At 45.1% G+C, this 22,666-nt stretch overlaps 1 protein-coding gene across 1 annotated transcript in view; it reads right to left on the bottom strand.

Annotated features, from left to right (window-relative positions):
• Positions 1-22,666, bottom strand: part of SLC1A1 (solute carrier family 1 member 1) — an 82,203-nt gene that overhangs the window by 24,554 nt on the left and 34,983 nt on the right. Inside the window, exon 2 of the mRNA XM_042913465.1 lies at positions 18,291-18,431. Coding sequence (XP_042769399.1) covers positions 18,291-18,431 — 141 coding nt within the window. The remainder of the gene's footprint in view (positions 1-18,290; positions 18,432-22,666) is intronic.

Consider the following 22,666-nt stretch of genomic DNA (forward strand, 5'->3'; position numbering starts at 1 on the left):
ACGGAGAGTTCTTTCATCACGTAATGAATACTGTAAAACTCGTGATTGTTTCCCTTTCTGCCTTTTCTGCCAGGAAGCTCAGAGTCGGCCAAAAAGGTTAACTTTTTAAAATAAATGTTTATTTATTTTTGAGAGAGTGAGGAAGGGATAGAGAGAGAGGAGGACAGAGGATCTGAAGTGGGCTCTGTGCTGACAGCAGAGAGCCCGATGTGGGACTTGAACTCATGAACCACGAGGTCAGGACCTGAGCCACGGTTGGACACTTAACCAACTAAACCACGCAGGCACCCAAGATAACTTTTATGGGTGACTATGAAAGTAATAATATATGTTTGATATAGTAGTCTGAAAAAAGGAAAATAAAAATCACTCCATTCCATCAGTCATAGTTGATATTCTGACAAATTTCCTGTCAATGTTTTTTCTTTTTTGTAAACATAGCTGAGTGAATTCTATAGTTTTTGATCCTCTCTTCTTAATACTGTATTATAAGCATTTTCTTTTTTTTTTTTTTTATAATTTTTTTTTTTTTAACATTTATTTATTTTTGAGACAGAGAAAGACAGAGCATGAACGGGGGAAGGGCAGAGAGAGAGAGGGAGACACAGAATCGGAAGCAGGCTCCAGGCTCTGAGCCATCGGCCCAGAGCCCGACGCGGGGCTCGAACCCACGGACTGTGAGATCGTGACCTGAGCTGAAATCGGATGCTTAACCGACTGAGCCACCCAGGCGCCCCTATAAGCATTTTCTTATTACAAATTCTTCAGGAGGAATTTTAATGGCCACATAATCTTCTGTCCTGTGACTGTACCATAATGTATTTAATCATCCACTTACTGTTGGAGCTTTAAGATAGTCTCAGGGCCAACTTCAATGCTAAATCACAGTACTTTCATTATTTATCCTGGCCAGCACATTTTCTCCTTCTTTTCATGATTTCCAAATTGCTTCTATGTTAACAGCCTTATTGTGTATGGCTCTGATTGTGAGACAACTTAAAATATCCATTTTAAAGAGGTAGGATATAAAAAAAAATTTCCAATTTTTAAATTTCTTATTGAAGAGACCTAGGGCCACACTGTTAGCTGTAGCCTCAAATGGTGTTGGGTGGCCTATAAAATGACTGGATGTAGTCCGGAAGGGGAAAGGCTGTCTAGAATGCCAACCATAGCCCTAGAGGGGGAGGCACACATCCCTTCTTGCTAGAAACCCTTGCCTTCCATTGAAGATGCCCCTATAAATGGAGACAAATGACGCGGTTGACTGGATAGCTACTATGTGGAAGACAGGTAAGTGGTGACGCAACCAGACCATCTTTCAGCACGCTGTCATTGGAAGGTTTCAGGGGCGCCTGGGTGGCTCAGTCGGTTGAGCGTCCAACTTCCGCTCAGGTCATGATCTCGCGGTCCGTGAGTTTAAGCCCACATCTGGCTCTATGCTCTGCGCTCAGAGCCAGGAGCCTGCTTCGGATTCTGTGTCTCCCTCTCTCTCTCCCCCTCCCCCACTCCCTCTCCCTCTCTCTCTCTCAAAAATAATAAACGTTAAAAAAAATTATAAAAAAAAAAAAGGGGAACGTTTCAGGCTCTACCCTGCCCTGTTTCCAAAACAAGAATCACATTATGAATCAAACAATCATCACAGAAAATGACTTCTTGAATCTTCAACACGTGTGACTTGTGCCTTAACTGTTAGCAAAGCCTGAAGTGCAGGGTGGCGGGAAAGATGAGGAGCTGTTGTGAGGCGACCCCCAGGAGAAGGTAGTAAACTGGGGGGTTATGGCAGGCACAGGTGGCTTTTGTTTTTCACTCCTCACACTATAAAAGCCTCGCCTATTTTTCTCAAGTGGGGCTTGTGCTTCTCACATATAATTGTACATAATCGATGTGCAGGACCAATCTGGAAGGAAGCTGGTCATCGCCACGATGACAGGACAAAACGGCTCCCACTGCAAACATGCCATTCCTCTGGCTGCTGGTTGCTCCTCTGGAAGCTAATATTTTGAGAGAAGGGGTTCTGGCCAACTTAGCGAGCACCCCAGGATGTTGGAAGGGCCCATTCACCAGCCCCTGGGATAAGACTGTCATTCCCACATGAGGGGCATATCGCAACAGACACATTCTAGAAAAAGCCCGATGCTGGATTCTATTCTCTCTGGGAAAAATGCACTCTGGTGTGCCGAGAAGACTTTCTTCTCCCTGTGGTAAGACGATTAAAAATAACGACTCTTCAAGAAATAGTAGCAACGACAACAACAATCAGGAGACACCAAAGGCCACAATTCGTTAACGAATGAACGATTTCCTATTTAGAGCTTCAGTCTCTTAAAAAAAAGGGCAAACAGGGGCGTCGGGGTGGTTCAGGCAGTTAAGCGGCCAACTTCGGCTCAGGTCATGATCTCACCATTTCTTGCGTGGGTTCGAGCCCCGCGTGGGGCTCTGTGCTGACAGCTCAGAGCCTGAAGCCTGCTTAGGATTCTGTGTCTCCCTCTCTCTCGGCCCCTCCCCTGCTCGCACTCTGTCTCCCTCTCTCTCTCTCTCAAAAATAAAAAAACATTAAAAAATTTTAAAAAAAGAGCAAATAATAATGCAAAATATATAAGTTTGTTAAGTATATTATATGAATATAAAACTGTGCTTGAATATTCCGTTTTAGAGCTCTGTGCATTATTTTCATAAACAATCAAAATAATTATTTATACCAATGGTTGATTTTAAAAAACAAAATCACCAATTCCACAAAACTCCACATAACCTGTACAAGCCCATGGAATCCTGGTCCAAGCGAGGATGTATTTTCAGATGTCTCGTCCTCGAGTCGATGTCTAATTTCAGCAGCTCCCAGCCCCGAAGGTACGGACAAGTGACAGGCTCAGAGGGTAGCTGCAGAACTGTTCTTGGGTATGTGTTTTGTGCCCTCTCGGGGTTTTCTTCCAGCAGTGAAACAAATTAAATCTATGTAGGTAATTGTTTCCAGCATATGCTAATATGTCTTAATTTGTCTTAATGATTTGGCCATGGGCTGCTGCCTCTGCTTCTATTCCAGGACCCAGCTGGCAATAAAAGGCTTCATAATAATGAGATTCTTGGTGGGAAGTATCTTAAACAAATACATCCCCTAAAGCAGTCTGCCAGCTCCCCTCTGCTGGAGGACAGCGATTGTATTGTAGTTACTTTGGGAAGGGCTTTACTTCCCGTTCCTCAAATCTACCTTAGTCTTATAATTCTCCTGGACAGATCAGAGATGTAACTCAAGGGGCGCCTGGGGGGCTCAGTCGGCTAAGCGTCTGACTTGGGCTCAGGTCACGATCTTGCAGTGTACAGCTTCGAGCCCCATGTCAGGCTCTGTGCTGACAGCTCGGAGCCTGGAGCCTGCTTTGGATTCTATGCCTCCCTCTCTCTCTGTCCCTCCCCCACTCATTCTCTCTCTCTCTCTCTCAAAACAAAAAACCACATATTAAAAAAAAAACAAACCAGAAATGTATTTGAACCAACAACTGTACTTCTGTACATTTTACCTCTAGAGTTACCCCTCTACCTCTCCAGCCATCACTGATGAGGGGCAGGGCTGGCCCCCCAATTCCAGGCCCTTGGACTATTTATCATGTGGTGCCAGGGGTAGAGGTGATGGGCCACCACAGAGGCTGGGAACACACGCAGGGCAACAGCCTGTTTTGAAAACCTCCACAAGTCACCGGAACATTCCTGAACTTAACTTGAACATGGAAAGCTTGTCTGGATAGTCTATACACCCCACCTGCTAATAATGGCAATGATGCTGGGGCTTAATTCTAATCAAAATGACAGTGACCACACACACTGTGTCCTGCACAATGGGTACATGTGGAATGCGTCACCTCCTTTATCCCTCGCCATTTGGTGGGGACGCTGGGATCCCAATCCAGACTCGACCCCACAGGCCATATTCTTAACCACTCTCTCACACTGGCTCTATCCACGTGCTGTGAAATTCTAGACCAGTGCTGCCTCACGGAACCGTCATGGTGAAGTGCTTCCTCTGTGTGCTTCTGTTGTAGTGACCACAAGCTACCTGTGGCAGGTGCGCTTGGGATCTGGCTAGTGTGGGGGCACCTGGGTAGCTCGGTCGTTAAGTGTCCGACGCATGACTGCGGCTTAGGCCACGATCTCATGGTTTGTGAGTTCGAGCCCCGCGTCAGGCTCTGCACGGACACTGTGGAGCCCGCTTGGGATTCTCTTCGTCCCTCTCTCTGTCCCTCCCCTGCTCATGCTTTTCTCTCTCAAAACAAATCAATAAAACCTAAAAAGACAAAAAGAATTTTGTATTTGATGCTTTCCCTCAGAAAGAACTGCATCTTTGTACAGGTAGTTCCTTCCTTACAGAGTGAGCCCACTTCAGAGATTCACCCTGTGGCAGTGATTAGGAGCTCGGCAGGTAGTCTCCTTAGAAACCACTTGTACGGGGCAGTTTGGTTCAGTTCCCAGGGAGACCAACAAAAACACTTTTTATACGTGACCTACCTCCACGTGAGGTAGTATCTTAGTACTAGTATCTTAGTACTTAGTACTAGTACCTAGTATCTTAGTGCTTCTCTGCCTCTCATGTCCCCTCATCTTTGTGTGCTCTCCCTGCCCCTCCCCCAGCCTTTTAGACACCTGTCCCATGATCTTTCAATACTACAGGACACTGTTCAGGTACTAAATGTATACACGTGCTCTTTGCATAAAAAGAGTACATTGCTCCCCCTTATCCCAAAAACTCGGCCTTTGCTGCCTTGGGAGCAATTTTGCTCCTGCTGAGAACATGTGGTCTGGCTCAACGGATGTCCCAGAATGGCACCTCACTCCAGATGTTAGACTCTGGAGACAGCACCTCTCCGTCACTCCTCGGTCACACCTGCCACATCTCAAGTGCTCCCTGGCCACACGAAGCTCGTGCCTACTGCAACGGATGGCACACACAGAGAACATTCTGGGAGGCAGCACCGGTCTAGAATTTTGTAGCACGTGGGTAAGAGGCAGCATGACACAGTGGTTAAGAAAACAGTCCCGTCACTTACCGGGGAAAAGGTCAAATGGCATGGCCACTTTCCTCCCAAACAGGTGGGATATCACCGTACTTTATCCCGGGCTTTACTGTCAAATCTCAATAGCCACCTTGATCCCTTTCAGGCCATGCCTCATGCCTGGCAAAGCCTGGTTGCCTCTCTTTGTGATTCATTCCCAGATCTTGTTTCTTCTGGGAGCGGCCACACACCCCTGGGAACTGACAGGTGAGAGGGGCCTGCGCACTAACACATCACAAGGCAGGTGTGATGGGGTCTGTACAGAAGCCAGAGGTAAGGGTTTAAAGATGTTAACAGTAATTGAACACGGACTTCAAGTTTGTGAAATATAATCACAAAAGTAGGGCTAGCATTTTTTTATATCTTTCCCTCATAATTCATTTTTATTACAGTCTACAAAGGTTACTGATCTGTGACAGACTGGAAATTTAAAAAAACTGGATCTCTCCCATCCATTTAAGAGACTGGATGCTTTGCATGAAAAGATGCTCGACATCACTCATCATCAGGGAAACACAAATCAAAACCACAATGAGATAGTACCTCACCCCTGTCAGAATGGCTAAAATTAACAACTCAGGCAACAACAGATGTTGGCGAGGATGCAGAGAGAGAGGATCTCTTCTGCACTGCTGGTGGGAATGCAAACTGGTGCAGCCACTCTGGAAAACAGTATGGAGGTTCCTCGAAAAATTAAAAATAGAACTACCCTCTGACCCAGCAATTGCACTACTAGGTACTTACACAAAGGATACAAAAATGCTGATTCCAGGGGCACATGCACCCCAATGTTTATAGAACTACTGACAATAGCCAAAGTATGGAAAGAGTCCAAACGTCGATCGACTGATGAATGGATAAAGACGATGTGGTGTATATACACAGTGGAATATTACTCGGTGACCAGAAAGAATGAAATCTTGCCATTTGCAACAATGTGGATGGAAGTAGAGGGTATTATGCTAAGCGAAATTAGTCGGTTACAGAAAGATTATCATATGATTTCACTCATATGTGGAACTTAAGAAACAAAACAGATGAACTTAAGGGAAGGGAAGGAAAAATAAGACAAAAACGGGGAGGCAAAGCCTAAGAGACTCTTAAATACAGAGAACAAACTGAGGGTTGCTGCAGGGGAGGTGGGTGGGGGGCTGGGCTAACTGGGAGATGGGCACTGAGGAGGGCCCTTGTTGGGATGAGCACTGGGTGTTATTCTGTAAGTGATGGATCACCAAATTCCACTCCTGAAATCATTATTACACTACGTGCTAAGTAACTTGGATTACAAAAAGAAAAAAAAAAAAAAAGACACGGGATGTTTGCAGAGTGCTGGCACAGGGGATGGGCACCATGGGCTTCTAGAGGAGTCAGAGGTGTCCCCGGGCTGAGGTGATATGGCAGACAGCATCTGAACTGGGAAGAAAAAGATGAGCAGGATTCGGACAAAGATTCTTTGCTTGACCGCCCTTTAGTCGGGCTCCTGAACCTTCTCCTGGGCCCATCTGTGTACTTCTTGCCAAATCCAGGTTCAGCAAGAACTTTGCTAAGTTAGTTTTGCCAGAACCCCTACCTTCCACCTCTGGTAGCTTCCCCATCCTCCACCGTCTCCCAGGTGGCTCCTGGGCACCCTGGCCTGCCTCCCAGCAAGAATCCTGTTAGCTCAGTTGGCTAGAATGCCCCAGTACCCCTGATGTTCCTTCTTAGTGACTTTCCACCCACTGACCCCCCCTCCCCATCCTCCTCCTTGGCGACCAATTCCCTCTTGCGATGCTATATTCAGACTTGAGCCCCATCTCTCCTACCAATGCAAAATCCCACTGCAGGGGTCCCCACATCTGCCATGGTGGTCCCGAATAAAGTCCACCCTACCACCTTTAACAAGTGGTTTAACTTTAATGAGTTAAACATCAATTTAGTTTTGAATTTTCAACGCTGCATTTTTATTTCCTTAACAAGTCCGGTTTCCAGTGAGCCCACCACTGTCCTTTCAAACCGGCGACCGTTCTGAGGCTGGACTATGGCCTAGAAACAGGGATACTATCCTGAGTCGTCCTTGGAAGTTAGGGGGACCTGCTAGCTCTTTGAGACAGCACACTTGCTTTTTTTTTTTTTTTACCTTGGGAGGAGGCTCTGATGAGCTGGGGATACTGGCTCCTGGCCAGAGCTGTAATAATCTTTTAGAACCTTTTATAAAAACACTACAAAGGAAGCAGTCGCAGCGGGCTAAACAATAGCACGTTTTAAAAATAAACACCCAAGGGCAAAAGACTCCTGCGAGGGCTCACTGATTAAGCTACCACCCACTGGAGAACAAAGTTTTCGTGACAATCTCTCCCCACCTTGTCATTAAGGTGTCAAAATTAACTCCATTATTGGAAGGTGTTTTTGGTCTGGCATTTGTGGGCACTTCACAATTGGGAATGGACACAACATCCAAGAAACTCACTGCTGCATAGGAGTTAAAACCCTATTATGCCGAGGACTCCTACCCCTCTATCACCAGCATGGAGAACAACAGCACAGGCTCCAATCGCAGCCCAGCCTTTTCCTCCCAGACTCCCGTTTCTCCATCTATAAAAATGCAGCTTTTCAATGCCTCTACCTCCTACAGGGTTAATTGCGAGGAGCAAAGTGGACGATCTCATCTTGCACGGCTGCCGTGAAGATTAGAAACAGTACGTATAACCTACCTGGTACAGTGCCTAGAACTTAATCTGCACTCAGTAGACAGCCTCCACTGTTGCTAAATGAAAAATGATCAATCTGAGGGGCGGGGCTAATCAAATGGAAGGCACTTAGCAAGAGTTAGCTCACGTGTTCCCTCGCTTTCTCCAGAATCCTTCTGTATTCCTTCATCACACGGGTGCAAAAGAGCACCCACCAGGCCATTTCACACTCTGGTATAACCTCCAAGGACACTGAAGATCAACTGGAAGATCTTCACCCTGGCTGAAGAGACCCTGTCCCCAGGGAGCCCGCCTGCCCAGCCCGGCCGGGGCTACCTTCCTGCTTAGTGCTCCAGCCCCATCCCCCGGGAGCAGACTGAGCTCCCTGCCATGCTTCGTGGGTGCCTCCCTCTGCCTGACTGCCATCCCCTACTCCTCACTTGTCTACTTTCAAGTCTTTTCCTTGGGGTCCTTCTCTGAGTTATCAGGCTAAACCAGCCTCCTCTGTTTTCCTCATTTGACACCCTGCTCACATCACCTTTCACAATTTTTGTCACTGGGCTCATTATTTACACACCGTCTTTTGCACTAGAGTGAGCTCCATGGAGGGCAGGAGACCCAGATAGCTGCGTGTTCACCAAAGCATAGCCAGTGCCCAGCACGTAGGAGGAGCTTGATAAACGTGTTGGTTGAATGAGTAAGCTAGTTAGGTATGGTTGCCTGCCCCAGGCCCCTCTCTCTGGTCCCTGGACAGCAGAATGTCCCAGAATGGAATGCTGTACCAGTCCCTGGTGCTGCCCTTATGATCTGTGTGATCTTGGAACAGTCCTTGGAACTGCCCTCATCTCTGAAAATGGACATAAGGTCCCACCTCCCTTCCTACTTCTTTGGGTTGCTACGAGGACTAAATGAACACATTCCCCAGGGTAAACAAGGCTGGCTATGATCTTGCTTTGTTATTCCAGGACACAGGGCCATCTCTGCAGCCTGGATTAATCCTCCTGGGCTGTGACAGGGGAAGAGAAGAGGCAGAGGGGGCATACAAAATATATTTCTGTGCACGCCTTGCCCATGACATCTATTTTTCTAAGAGGCATCAATACAAAGAACTCCCTGAAGATAGGTTACATCACCACCCTAGACTACTCTGTGAAGTTAACAAGATAAAGTGGCCCTCGGTCAGAACCAACTAAAGGTCACTTTGGCAGCCTCCGTCAGGAAGTCCGCATTTGATGTTTAAAATGTGTCACGAAGCAGCATGCTGGTCTCCTGGTCTTCAGCCATCCAGGGGGCTGTTTCCAACATTTTTTATACCACAGACCTTGGTGCTGTTTGTAGTTGGGACCAGTTTTCCAGAAGACCTCACGAGCGTTTATAGGAGGCTTATGGTTCAGGAAGGGTATTAAACACATTTCAGAGGACCTGAGGGACTCAGCTATTCTGTTCAAAGTCCATACGAGTGCTCTGACATCGGGACGGCTAACAGCTCCGTGAAAAGTCTCGTTGTTTTTTTTTTTTTTTTTTTTTTTTTTTTTAACTACAACCTAATTATTATTGAGCTTTTTGCTTCTCCTCCTTATAAAATTGGTAGCTCAGGATTCTGGGTAGAAGCCACTTGCATGCTGGTGAATGTTACACCCTAGTGTTTTACAAACAGTAAGCCTTTTTATGTGTTTTCCTTTCCAGAATGAAATCCATCACGTGTACTTTCATCTGTGCGTCTCAACTCTAATAGCTTGTCATGCCAATGCCGGGACTTTCTAGAAACTTCTGACAGTAGCAGGCATGCCATGACATAGTACTACTATTTCCCTGTTTTACAGCTGAGTGTCCAGGTTGCACAGCTAGCAAATGGCAGAGCCAGGATTCACATCGAGGCAGTCTGGTATGCTTAACCACTAGACTCTCCTGCCCCTCTAGGATCGGTACTGACAGACTTCTTTGTTTGACCACACTTTGTCAGGCTCCTGAACCTCTACGCCCATCTGTGTATTTTCCTGCAAAATCTAGTTTTCATAAGAACTGTGCTAAGTCGGTTTAACCAGAATCCTCATATCTGATCACATTCCGTACCTGATCAGGCTCCCCCTCCGCCCCCCCCTCCCCCGGCCTGTCTGGTCACCCTGGCCTGCCTTCAGCAAGAATCCTACTAGGTTGGTTTAGCTAGAATCCCCCTTACCCCTGATGTTTCCTCCTCATAAATTTCCATCCACTGATCCCCCTACCCTGCTCCTTGGCTATCAATTCTCACTTGCTGATAGAGTTGAGCCCCATCTCTCTCCCCCACTGCGAAATCGGACCACGCAGCGTCCCCACCTATCATGATGGTCCCGAATAAAGTCGGCCTTACTACCTTTAACAAGTGTCACTGTGTTTTGTTTTGTTTTTTTTAATACTTCCCCACCTGATGCTTGATCAGGGTGTTCTTTTGCAGAGAACAGCACTTCTGGCTGTCACTGCTGTCACTTCCTTCCCCGTGCCCAGACAGACCCCTGACGAAGCACCTGCTCATCTTTCCAATCCACTCCTCTTCCTCATGTGCCCAGCATTCTGCTCAAAGCCTCAGTGTCCTGGCAATGTGCCATGCAAGCTGCTGTTTTCTTCTGCCTGGAGCCCCTACCCCCTTCATTGGATTCTTATCTTTTCTTCAAAACTCCACCCCAGTGTCCTCATTCTCCCAAAGCACTTAGCATACCACATTACAATGTATTCACTCTCCCTTGCTGGAACAGGACTTATCTGTATCATGTGTGCCTAGCACAGAGCCTGGGACATTGAAGACGGACAGATGGATGGATGGATGGATGGATGGATGGATGGATGAATGGATGGATAGATGGATGGATGGATGGATGGATGGATGGAAGGAAGGAAGGAAGGAAGGAAGGGGTGGAATCCCAGGTCCACGCATTCAACATATAGGAGGCTTCTTAGAATCCCTGCATGGTTTTTCACTCCTTTTTTTAAGAAACAAAATCAGGTTGGGGCGCCCGGGGGGCTCCGTTGGTTAAGTGTCCGACTTTGGCTTAGGTCATGATCTCACAGTTTGTGGGTTTGAGCCCCACGTCGGGCTCTGTGCTGACAGCTCGGAGCCTGGAGCCTGCTTCAAATTCTGTGTCTCCTCCTCTCTCTGCCCCTCCCATGCTCACGCTCTGTCTCTCAATAATAAATAAACGTAAAAAAATTAAAAAAAAAAACCACAACAGGTTAACTTAGAGTCGAGTGGAGCTGTGAGCCAGTGTAGTAACAGCAGAGGCAGAAGTCAAGCTCATTCATGGTTGATTCTCCAGCTTCACTAGCTCAGAATTAGACTGACACGGCTTGCATGTTTCATTTTATTATTGTGGCAAATGGCATGCTCATTGTGGGGACTCCATTCCTTATACATCAGGTGCCCCTTTCTTCTTTGCAGAAAAGGCAATGGAGACATCAAATTAATATAGTAAGTCCTCTGGCTTCAGTAGCTGTGCTCTAACTCAACATGAATTTCCTGATGATCTTAGGAAAATGCTTAATTCGTGTGTACAAAGCTGCTTAGCTCATCTTATTTTCTCGGTTCCCTAACAAGGCTTGGGAAGGTTAAAAAAAAAAAAAGCACTTAAATTCAGGCAGAATCCAGTGGTTACAGATGTTGCAAATAAGGCAAGAAGTTCATTCGTGGCCTGTATGGTTTGGGGCTACGACCTTGCCTTCCCCAGCATGGAATTGTAAGTTTAAAGGGCACCTTGAAATGGCAAGTTTCTAGAGATGAAACTAAGAAGCCACCAATGGTTCCAAAAGAGCACCCATACTCCCTGCACTCCCACCAGCAGAAGCTGACATTAAATGCTCTTAGATCCCCCACGGCAAACTGTACAACCAAGTGACATGTGCATTTTCCACTCCTCCACCTTCTTGGCCACAAGGGGACTCATAGACATGGCCAGAAGTCCCAGGATACATGAACGGGTGAGTGGCAGGAACCCCACCCTCTCACGGGTGTGGTTTTCTGTTTATCTGTTTTCACGCAGGCGGGGTTAACTAATGTTGAATTTAATCAAACCCCGTTTCAGGGAGGGGGGGACATGGCCTGGTTCTTTCCACCGGAGGACACGGGATAGTACCCAGGTTCACAGCTGCTTACGAGTAAATGAATACATCGCTTAAAAAAAAAAAAAAAGCCTTCCCCAGCCCACCCGATCCAACGTGTTCTCTCCTGCAAAGCCTGAATTTCAAAAATAGGCATCTCTGGGGCACCTGGGTGGCTCAGTCGGTTGAGCGTCCGACTTCGGCTCAGGTCTGGATCTCACAGCTTTTGAGTTCGAGACCCCATCGGGCTCTGTGCTGACGGCTTACAGCCTGGAGCCTGTTTCAGATTCTGTGTCTCACTGTCTCTCCCTCTCTGCCCCTAATTCACTTGCGCTCTCTCTCCCTCAAAAATGAATAAACATTTAAAAAAATTTTTTTTAAATAGTCATCTCCAAAAACCTTGACCGACTTCACTTACCCTGCTCCTGGCTCCATGCCTCACTGCCTCTTCGGGGAATTTCACTCACTGATTGATAGCAGTATTTCCTTGCCATGCTGGTTTATTTTGCCACCAGGATTCCACCTCAACTGCACTGTACCTTGAGAGTTAGAATCTCGCCTCATCCTTTATCTTGGCCAGCTGCTGGCTGGCCTCCTGTTATTGCAAATAAATGCGTTTTTGGCACACAGCCATGCCCATCACTTACATATTGTTGACGGGTGATTTTCCGTGGCAGCCAGTTGGGAAGCTGGACAGAGAACATGTGGCTCGAAAAGCTTAAAATATTCATTATCTGGCCTTTTACCAAAAAAAGTGTGCTGATCCCTACTTGATGTGTATTTTACATCTGACTGCTGTTTAATAAATATTGTTTATATCTAAACTTCTATAAGGTTTTTTTTTTTTTTTTCTTGGTTGAAAAGTAGTGGAAAACTTCAGGCCTTAGAGTGGAGATCAAGCCCTAAAAATTTGAAGTCCTGACGTATAGGGGCTGCTGGAGTGACAACCATTTAAAGTTTGAAACAAGTTTTTTTTTTTCTTTTTTCTTTTGTTTAATCACTGAAGGGCGGAGTCTTCCGTCTATCCTTGAAGAAGCTTCCCACAGATGTAAATCCAATACTCAACCAGCACTCTTGTCAAAAGGGGAAGGTTCATTGACATACAGAATGCAGGTGCTCTCTACCAAAGTCTCATGTTTGGTACATAATTTGTCCAAGAGGTGAAATCAGTGCTAAGACCCAGAGACTCAGTGGTTTGGGATGGAGGGAAAGGAGGGAGTTTTCTTGGCTTCGTATAAATTTGCAATGTACTGGACTGCAACCCCACAGGACAAAGTACAGTGTGGGTGCTTCTGAGGAGCCAACATTTGGAGGAAATCCAGAGTAAGGTGCCACAGGAACAGGCAGGAGTAAGCATCTTGCTCTCAGGACGAACTGCACCGGCAGTGGCATGGACTCAACACAGCCCAACCCGGACAGACTCCCACGTCCTGCAGGTTGGGTGGGTAAGCCCCAACCCAGCAGGTGTGTATGGTATCCATTCTGGAGTGAGTGTCCTGATGGGGTCCACAAGGCAAATCACCGCTTTGCACCCACAACGAGGGTTTCCACTTGGTTTGCTTCCGGGCTGGGGCAGGAAGACCTATGTGATGGTGAAATTTTTCCTTCTCAAAGCCTCGTGTCGGGGGATGGCAACGCCTGGAACATCATGTGGAGGGACGGGCTGGCAGCTGAGCAAAGGGGCAGACCTCTTAAGGCCTCCCTCTTAAGAGAGAGGCCGGATGGCACTGTTGGTGTTTCACCTACTTTCATTCCCCAAACTTCCATAAAGCTTTGTCCCAAGGAACAGCCTGTGAAGAATTCTCACTCCTATCTTAGGAGAGAGGAGCAAAAGGAGAGTTCCTCAGGGTCAGAGGTGTGGCCGCAGTCACTGGAGACACCAGAGGAGGCAGCTGTGACCGGCAGAGCACTTCTGGCCCAGTGGTGGCGGCCAAGAGGCTGCAGTGGAAAGGATGGGGGTCTCATCCTGAGCACAGCTAAGGTGCCATCTTGGAATGATGCTCAGGGAACCCCTGGGAGACGGGTTGAGGGGCCGTTCCCTTTCCTGCGCTGGTCATGGGAGGCCTAGGTCATCATCATCTGTGTATTCAAGAAAATGTGCTCTGAATTTAAACTCACTGGTGGTGAGACCTGGACCAGGACTTTCCAGAACCACAATTCTCTTGCTAACTCCCCAGTGGTTTGATACAAGCACAGCTTAGAAACCTAAACGTTAAGGGGGCCCAAACAGATATTCTGCACACCCGGAGGAGCATGATCCTCAGAATGTCAATTACAGGAAGGATTCTGTTAGTGCCTACACTGCCTGTCTCTAAAAATGCCTTGAGATTACATCTACTGTGCCTTTTCTCTTTTTTTCCTGTTTTAACTAAATTCTAGACATTCTGTCATTCTATCCCTGCATAATTCCATATGCATTAAAAAGGACATTTTCTTACATAACTAAAATGCCGTTATCACCACTAACAAAATTATCAATAATTTCTTGGTACCATCTAAGCCTATATTCAAATTTCCCCGATTAATGTGACATATTACCCTCATTCATTACATGAAAAAGGATGCTTCCGTTTAAAAAAAAAATAGCTATGAACTATTTTTATGTCAGCGGAGGCTTTCATGGCAGAGGGTTTTTTTTTTTTTTTAAATTTTCCTATGTGTTAATCCATCAAGAGAGTTTCCTTTATGCAGAAGCACAGATTACTAATCGTAGGTCTCAATTTTGTTTCTATCTCTAATGTGTGTGTCCTTAGGACATCCATTTAACTCTCCCCAGCTTCCAACAAGCATCTTTCTTTGTCCTAATAAGTGTATAAAATAAGCTATTGGTCTGCTGCATTTATAAAGGCTTCTGAAATGTGAAAACTGCTCTTCCTGTGAATTTCCACAGCCATCCTCCACTCCTGGCTCTATGCTGAACTGGGGAGGCAGAGGACCACCGCAGGGTTTGGAGGAAGGACCACGCACCACGGAAAAGGTGGTGCAGAGCTACAGGTGCTGGGAACAGAGCTGTGGGACACAGAGCAGAACCCATCCCACTCTGGGAGACAGTGGGAGAGGGGGAAAGGGAGAGAAGGAGAGGGAGAGAGAGAGGGAAGAAGAGAGAAAGAAAATGCAAAACCAACCAAACAAAAATAACGAACAAAAGGGTGCCTGGGTGGCTCAGTTGGTTAAGCATCGGACTTTGGCTCAGGTCACGATCTCCAGGTTCTTGAGTTCAAGCCCCACCTCAGGCTCTGTGCTGACAGCTAGGAGCCTGGAGCCTGCTTCACCTTCTGTGTCTCCCTCTCTCTCTGACCCTCCCCTGCTCATGTTCTGTCTCTCAAATATAAGAAATAAAACAAAAAAAAAAATAAGTTTTTAAGAAAACAAACACGTATTCACCTTGAAAATGTAAAGGAAGGGCAATGAGTCATGTTTTCTTACTATCCATATCTAACTGCTATTAACTATTTGGTTTTCATCCCAACTTTTAAAAATGCACATAAATTTTAATAAAATTTGGATTGTATACAACATCCTATTGTGTAATTTGTTTTATTTTCCTATTTTACACCGTGTTAGAACATATCCACATGTCATTAAATGTTTCCAAGACAAGGTTTTTAATAGTTGTAGACTCATAGCTTAGGTGTATAACTTCCAGTGAGACTACTTATAATTTACCACCATTATAAAAGTAATGCTACCATGAACATCCTTGTACCTAAATCTTTGAACATATCTGATTATTTACGAGAAATTCTGAGAAGCAGAATTACAAAGTAGAGAGATCAGAACATGTTCCAAGTTGCCCCCCACCAAATTTGTTCCAAACTGAAAATGTATGAATGAGCCTGTTTTCCCATAACCTTGCCCGCGCTAGTCATATTACCTTAATCTGACAATTTAAACCATGAATATGAGATCACTGTTCCCATCCTGCTTGGTTCATGTCCCTTGAATCTTTTGACTATTCTGTTGCTCAGGACAACAGAATGGGGTAGCGGTTCTGCGCTCTTTTGCTCTTAATTGCCAGCGGTTTGGTAAAGGAAAAATGTAGAAATGTTAAGGGGGCGCCTGGGTGGCTCAGTTGGTTAAATGTCCGACTTTGGCTCAGGTCATGATCTCAAGGTTCCTGAGTTCAAGCCCTGCTTTGGGCTCTGTGCTGACAGCTCAGAGCCTGGAGCCTGCTTCAGATTCTATGTCTCCCTCTCTCTCTGCCCCTCCCTGCTTGTGCTCTCTCAAAAATAGATAAACATTTAAAAACATTTTTTTTTTAAATGTCCAGACCTGTGACACAGCTTCAAAAAGCAGCTGGGCTACGTGGTGAGCAGAGTGCTGAGGGTTGCAAATTATTTTCCTAGATTATCTGCAAAGCTGAGCTAGCACACAAAACAGCCCGACTGCAAAAATACCACTAGATGTTGACTGCCAAAACTGATACATATTTCAAACATCACATATTATACTAGTATATTCACACGTGTATTTTTACCTCTTCTTCTGAAACCCGGTTTAACGCACGAGTCTTGGATTTGCTGCCTAACTTGGATCAACTTTCCATACATTCCTCCACAGACCCAAGTTTTAAGTGGTATTGATCATCAAGTGATTTATGTACCTTGTGCAAGTGCATTGCCAAGTATAGTATTATATGTGTAACTGTGAATGTTTTTCTTGGGAGAGAGTCCAAAGCTCTCATCATCTTTTCAAAGGAGCCTCAGAAGAGATTTAGAATTTCGATGCTGAGAAAATTCTAAGGGGTGATAAAGGCAACATCTACTGGGCCAGCAGGTAAATGAGCACCAAGGACAAGGTGCCAGATGATAGGGTAGGGGGGCTGCGGTATCCTCAAACGTATTAGCTTCAAATTAGAGTAGCTGTCTCTTACCTCCAGATCACTGTTGGTCTTGGGGCGGGGGGTGGGGGGGGGTGGGGTACAGGGTCCAGTGTTTTGTGATCTTAATTCTTTTCAGAGGAAGCCAGAAATCCAGATGCCTACGTGAAATCTTGCAAGTTTCAGATGCTCACACTAACTTAAAGTTGAACAGATAAACAATACATGGTACAACACGCTGGCCTGCTGATTTGGCCCTCAGGCTGCAGGGCCTAAAAGAAGCCGGGCGTTTCAAAACACAATTAAATACATACATAAAAATAATTAAACGCTCTTTTTAGGCTGGTAATAAGCCAAGAACACCCAGGCCAGGAGATTCTAATGTGACTGGAGTTTGGCACTTGAAAAGTTCAAAAGCCAGATCTATAGCTGGGCACAGCAGATCCTGCCCCCTGCCCCCACCCAAGGCTAACATCCAGGGCTCCCCATAGATAAGCCCCAGGCTGTCGTAGTGGCAATGGGGAAAAATGTTCTGGAAAAGGACACGTCAAGATTCCTAACTGCGCGGTTACATAAAACCTGAGTTTTTTCAAGCAGACAATACTAGTGAGGGGCGGGCCACATTTTACCTATTGCCAGAACGAAGGTAAGTACGAGAGACTCTGGAATGCACTGAGAAGCTCACCACACCCACACAAATGACATTTCTGTAAGCCAAATTACTCTCCACCTCCAGCGGGAAGCCTGCTCTTTAGAGGGACCTTGCAAGAGAATGGCCACTAAGGGAGAAAGCATTTCCAAAGCCAAGTGTGTCACAAGTTCAGATGTGAAAATGCCAGGCTGTTAAAATGCAGTGCAAACCCATAATGAAACGTTTCCCGCAGCATGCGGCTGTGAGTTTTCAAGGGCAGGTATGCGGAGGAGTAGAAGCCCAGCGGGGAAGGCAGAGAGACTCCGAGGGCAGCTGCCCAGGGTGGGTGGAGGGGGGGGCTAGGACGGCTGCAGGTGGGAAACAGATGAGTGAACTACCGAAAACAATTTCAAAACTGACAACCACATTTCGCCTGGGGACAATGGTTGACATTTCAGTGGCCAAATATGGTGTTTTTTTTTGTTTTGTTTTGTTTTTGTTTTACTCCTGTGTCCTGGATAGAGTGTTATTTATAGTATGTTTGAAAATGGCATCTTGCGGGGCACCTGGGTGGCTTAGGCGGTTGAGCGTCTGACTTCGGCTCAGATCATGATCTCACAGTTCGTTGAGTTCAAGCCCCACAATGGGCTCTCTGCTGTTGGGCCAGAGCCCGTTTCGTATCCTCTGTCCCCCCCTCTCTCCCTGCCCCTCCCCTGCTCACCCTCTCTCTCAAAAATAATAAATAAACATTAAAAAAAAAAAAAGAAAAAAGAAAATGGCATCTTCCTCACAAGACAACCCATGGCTGGCCAAATGAAGCTGTGAGCTATGGTGGACAGTGCCCTAGGTAGAGCAGTGGCACTTTGTGAGTAATGAAATATTCCCACTCAAGCCAATATATACTTTCCAAGTAAGCAGAGAGAGAGAGAGAGAGAGAGAGAGAGAGAGAGTGTGATGCGTGAGATACATCAAATGCATTTCAATTTTTTTCATAATTAGAAAAGCACAACTTAAGAGACAGCTCCTTAAATAATCACAGAGAACCATCAGTTTTCTCAAGGTACCTGTAATCATGCTGGATATAATTAATGGCAAAATGATGAGTTTCAGCATCCTCATTAGAATTTCCCCGGGAAAAGCAAAGTAGAACTTCTCCAGACTAGACAGCTTGCTGTATTCTCGAACCAAGACGCCGATGGCAATCCCTAAGAGAAACAAGATCAGAAAAAAGAAAAGAGGAATAGCATTGAGTTCTCCTGTATGCATTTCTATGGAAAAATACCCGCCAAAGACCCCCACATTTTAATGGCATGAAAAGTAGTTTAGATGATCTTCCATGAGTCTGTAAATTTGAGTCTTAAAAAACAAACATTTTAATGAATAAAAAGTACACATTTATTCCGCAGTTCTGTAAAATATATTCTTCACTTGAAAGCTTTTGGTTTTCTCTCTTTCCTCCTTCAATTATATTTATTATAATGACAAAACGTCCCAAATCCTTCTGGGCAGGAAACGAAATTCATCATTTTACTCAACCCAATATAATTATTTTGTTTTTACACACTCCCCTTATTCTTGGTCCACTTTAGGTATTTTACATTTTATTTATTCGTTTGTTTTTTAAAGTAATCTCTTCCGCCAACCAGGGGCTCAAACTCATGACCCTGAGATCACGACTCACATGCTCTACTAACTCAGCCAGCGAGGCAGCTTAGGTGTCCTAGGTTTTATAGTTTACATACCAGTGTTCATTTTTCTCATTTCCTCATATATACTCTTCTCGTGGTAGTTTTTATGATACTCCTTGTTTATGCATCTTCTGTAATTTTAATAGCATAATGTTCTCTTGGTTTGATATATTCACACATTGTTGAACAAATGTGTTGTTTAAGGCTCTACCTTCTCTGAAAGCTTGCCTTCATAGGTGTCTATATGAATTCTTTTCTTGTGCTGGCTTTGGTAACTATGAATCACAAATTTCAAACGGTCCTAACATCTAACTGCCTCTTTCCCACTCCCACACTTTGCCCTTTCCCAACCCCTCATTTTTTATTTTTTTTACATTTATTATTATTTTTTAGCAATTTCTATGCCCAACATGGGGCTCGAACTCACAACCCTGAGATCAAGAGTCACCAGCTAGGAGCCCCATTCCCCTCCACCCCTCTCTTTTTTAAACCAAGAGATAAGATGGGCTGGGATGATTTGTACATCTCTTTTCCTCCATCCACCTTCTAGGGTGATATGTTAATTGGAAATAAAATGACAAAGGGCAGAAAGAGTCAAGGAGGAGATCACTGGATATGCTCCTTTACAAACTCAGATAATTAGTCTGTGAAAGTTTATAGTTGCGTGGGCACAGTTAACTCTAGGTCAATGAAAAGAGATGTGAATTATAATCAATACTAGTCTTCATTTAAATTCTGCTGTACTTCCCGCAGCGGTTAGCAGGCCAAATAAAATAACCCCACACGGAATATCTGCATGGCAACCTTATCGCTGGTTTAATTTTATTTTCCTACAAATTCCACCTCTGTCTTCATCTATTTTGTGCAAGCATTTCTGAATGTATTTCTGATCAGCCATTTTAAAATATTTTTGGAACAAACATACACAAACATTTCTCATATTACTGCCCAGACACACACACACACACACACACACACACACACACAAAACTTCAGTATCAACCCTCCTTGGTTCATATTTCAAAACCCAGGGCTAGAGACTCCTGAATAGTTAAGAATGCCAAGGATTCAAAATATTTTAAGCAAATTGAAAAAAACCTGTTGTGCTCACTTCCTACTTCATAAATTGCCTATGTTCCACTGTTCTATATGAAACCTACCTCTTTTACGCTGTAAGGATACCCTGTAGGATCCAGTGTTTTTTAAAAAAACAAAAACAAAAACAAAAACAAACAGACATTCTCTCTCATACTATTCAGGCTGTCTCCAGTAAATGTTTGGCTTGTATGTCAAAGAAGGCTCTGTATGTAAAAAGAAAGGAGATGTGTCTTGTGCTCAAAAAACAGCCACAGAAGCACTCTGTTGAATAGCAAAAGAACCCCATGAGCTCCAATTTTAGGGTTTATATTACTAGTGATTAACTGTGCCTCTAATCATTTCCACCTCAAATAAATGCGGGGAAATTAGAAAGGAATACACTTGCTGTTTTTCAGCCTTTATCCAGATGTGGGTTTTTATGGGAGAGATAAGAGTCCACAAAAAGCCATGTCAAAGCTGTCAGAGGTGATGATCACCACGAAAAGGTTACTATATTTAGTCATGAAACTTTCTGTCAAGTATGTTCTTAAAGTTGAGTATCACAAATTCTAACTTCTTCCTTCCTCCCTCTCTCCCTTCCCTTCACCTTCCTTCCTTCCCTCCTTTTCTCTCTCCCTTCTCTTCCTTCCTTCCCTCTCTCCTTCTTTCCTCCTTCCCCTCTCCTTCCTTCCTTCCTTCCTTCCTTCCTTCCTTCCTTCCTTCCTTCCTTCCCCCCTCCTTTCCTTCCTTCCTTTTTCTTTCTTTCCTGAAAAAGGAGGGAACTATAAATACCACTCAAGACCTGGAGAAGCAGTTGAGAGATGAACCCTGGGCCAGAGATGTCACCCCGGGACCCTCAGGGGTAAGAAGTAGCTGGTGAAGAACCTCAGCCAGGAGCTACACCTTGTAAATGGGTATGTTTTATCTTGGTCTCAAAGCAGTCTGGAAAAACCGGATGCCTGGTAAGAAAAATCACTGTCAGAATTTCCAGGATCCAAGATGAGGTCAGGATATCACAGGGCACAATCCTTCTCTACCCTTATCCAGAGCCAGAATCTTGGACTGGATTCAAGAGCTCAGAGAGGTCTCCAAAGTCAAAGTCTGCCGAGAATAAGAGCCTACCTGGAGGTAGGTCAGACCCACCTGGCTGGGCAACTCCCAAACTACGGAAGGGGAAGGTCAAGAACGTCCTTGAATGGTAGGTATAGCTCTACCGAGGCCTTTGGCAGGGCCGACAAGGGAGCCCAAGGGTAGAACTGTCATCAGGACCTCTGCAGCCCCAGAAATTACCAGGAACTCATTCTTGGGCAGCTTCCCCTCACAAAGGCAAGAAGATCCCAAGCAAGTAGTGAGGCAGCTGGGGAGGAACACCATGTTAGAACAAAAGGTTCGAGTTCTGGCTCCACCAACTTACAAGCTGTGTAACTTGGGCCACAATTTTAACCTCTCCCCTCAGGGCAAAAGGCTTGGATGAGATGCCTTCAAGGTCCCTTCTAATGCTCAAGATGCTGTGATAATCTCTGAGCCTTGGTATCCTCAGCTTTAAAATGGGCTCATATGACCATTACATTAGCTCCTATAGCTGGCCGGGCCTTCCCCACTTTTTATGCTAAGTGCATCCGTAAAACAGGGATGGAAGAAACTAGGGGGGAAGACAATTAAGACCTCGGCTACCGGTTTCTTTTTCAAGTTCATGGCGTCTCAAAGAGCTGCCCGTCCAGTAGCCTACTGTGGAAGAAATGGGGTGATTCTTTTCACTCTAAGCTTATACAAAATTATTGTTCATGAAATAATTCTAGAGGGGCGCCTGGGTGGCTCAGTCAGTTAAGCGTCCGACTTTGGCTCAGGTCATGTTCTCACGGTTTGTGGGTTCGAGCCCCAAGTCGGGCTCTGTGCTGGCAGCTCAAAGCCTGGAGCCTGCTTCAGATTCTGGGTCTCCCTCTCTCTCTGCCCCTCCCTCATTCACACTCTGTCTCTCTCCCTCTCTCTTAAAAAATAAACATTAAAAAAATTTTTTTAGAAAGAAATAATTCTAGAAATCAAAATAAAAGTCACACATAATGACTTATACCAACCTATCCTTCCCCTGGCCCCCATTTTCCAGGTTTTATCCAGCCTTCGTTTTTCTGCACACGTGGGTTTTTCTGTAGGTATGAAAATTAATTCAGGGAGAGCAGTTGAATGGCATTTGAGTCAGATTTATGAAAACAGCATTGTTCCTGTTTTTAGGGTATTTTCAGAGAAAAGAGATTAAAATCTTCTGTGGCTTTTTAATCAAAGCCCCAGAATAGTTCTCTGGTACACAGACTGATTTTGGCTTGATTAAATAAGAACTATTGGCAGAGGAAAAAATATTTTTAATTATCACTGAAATAGTTATCAGCCATGCCATCACGCTACACACCCTATTAGGGAAATTCGCAATACGCCTTCTTGCCCTTTGGGAGCTAATCTAAGATGAACGCTAACAACCAGAAAAGAAAAAGTATGGAATGAGTAGAGTTATTAACAAATGACTATGTGCACACACTGAATAGATGCGAGGACGGTTTCTCTGTCTGTCCTTCCACTGAAATGTATCTGTACCCCTTTCTCATCTTCTTTGGAGCTGGGGCGCTCCATCAATGCGAGCTCTTTATGTGAACTTTGGCTCCACAGAGATGCCTCTGTAAGAC

The sequence above is a fragment of the Panthera leo genome, chromosome D4, assembly GCF_018350215.1.
Source record: "Panthera leo isolate Ple1 chromosome D4, P.leo_Ple1_pat1.1, whole genome shotgun sequence".
In the NCBI taxonomy this organism is placed as follows: Eukaryota; Metazoa; Chordata; class Mammalia; order Carnivora; family Felidae; genus Panthera; species Panthera leo.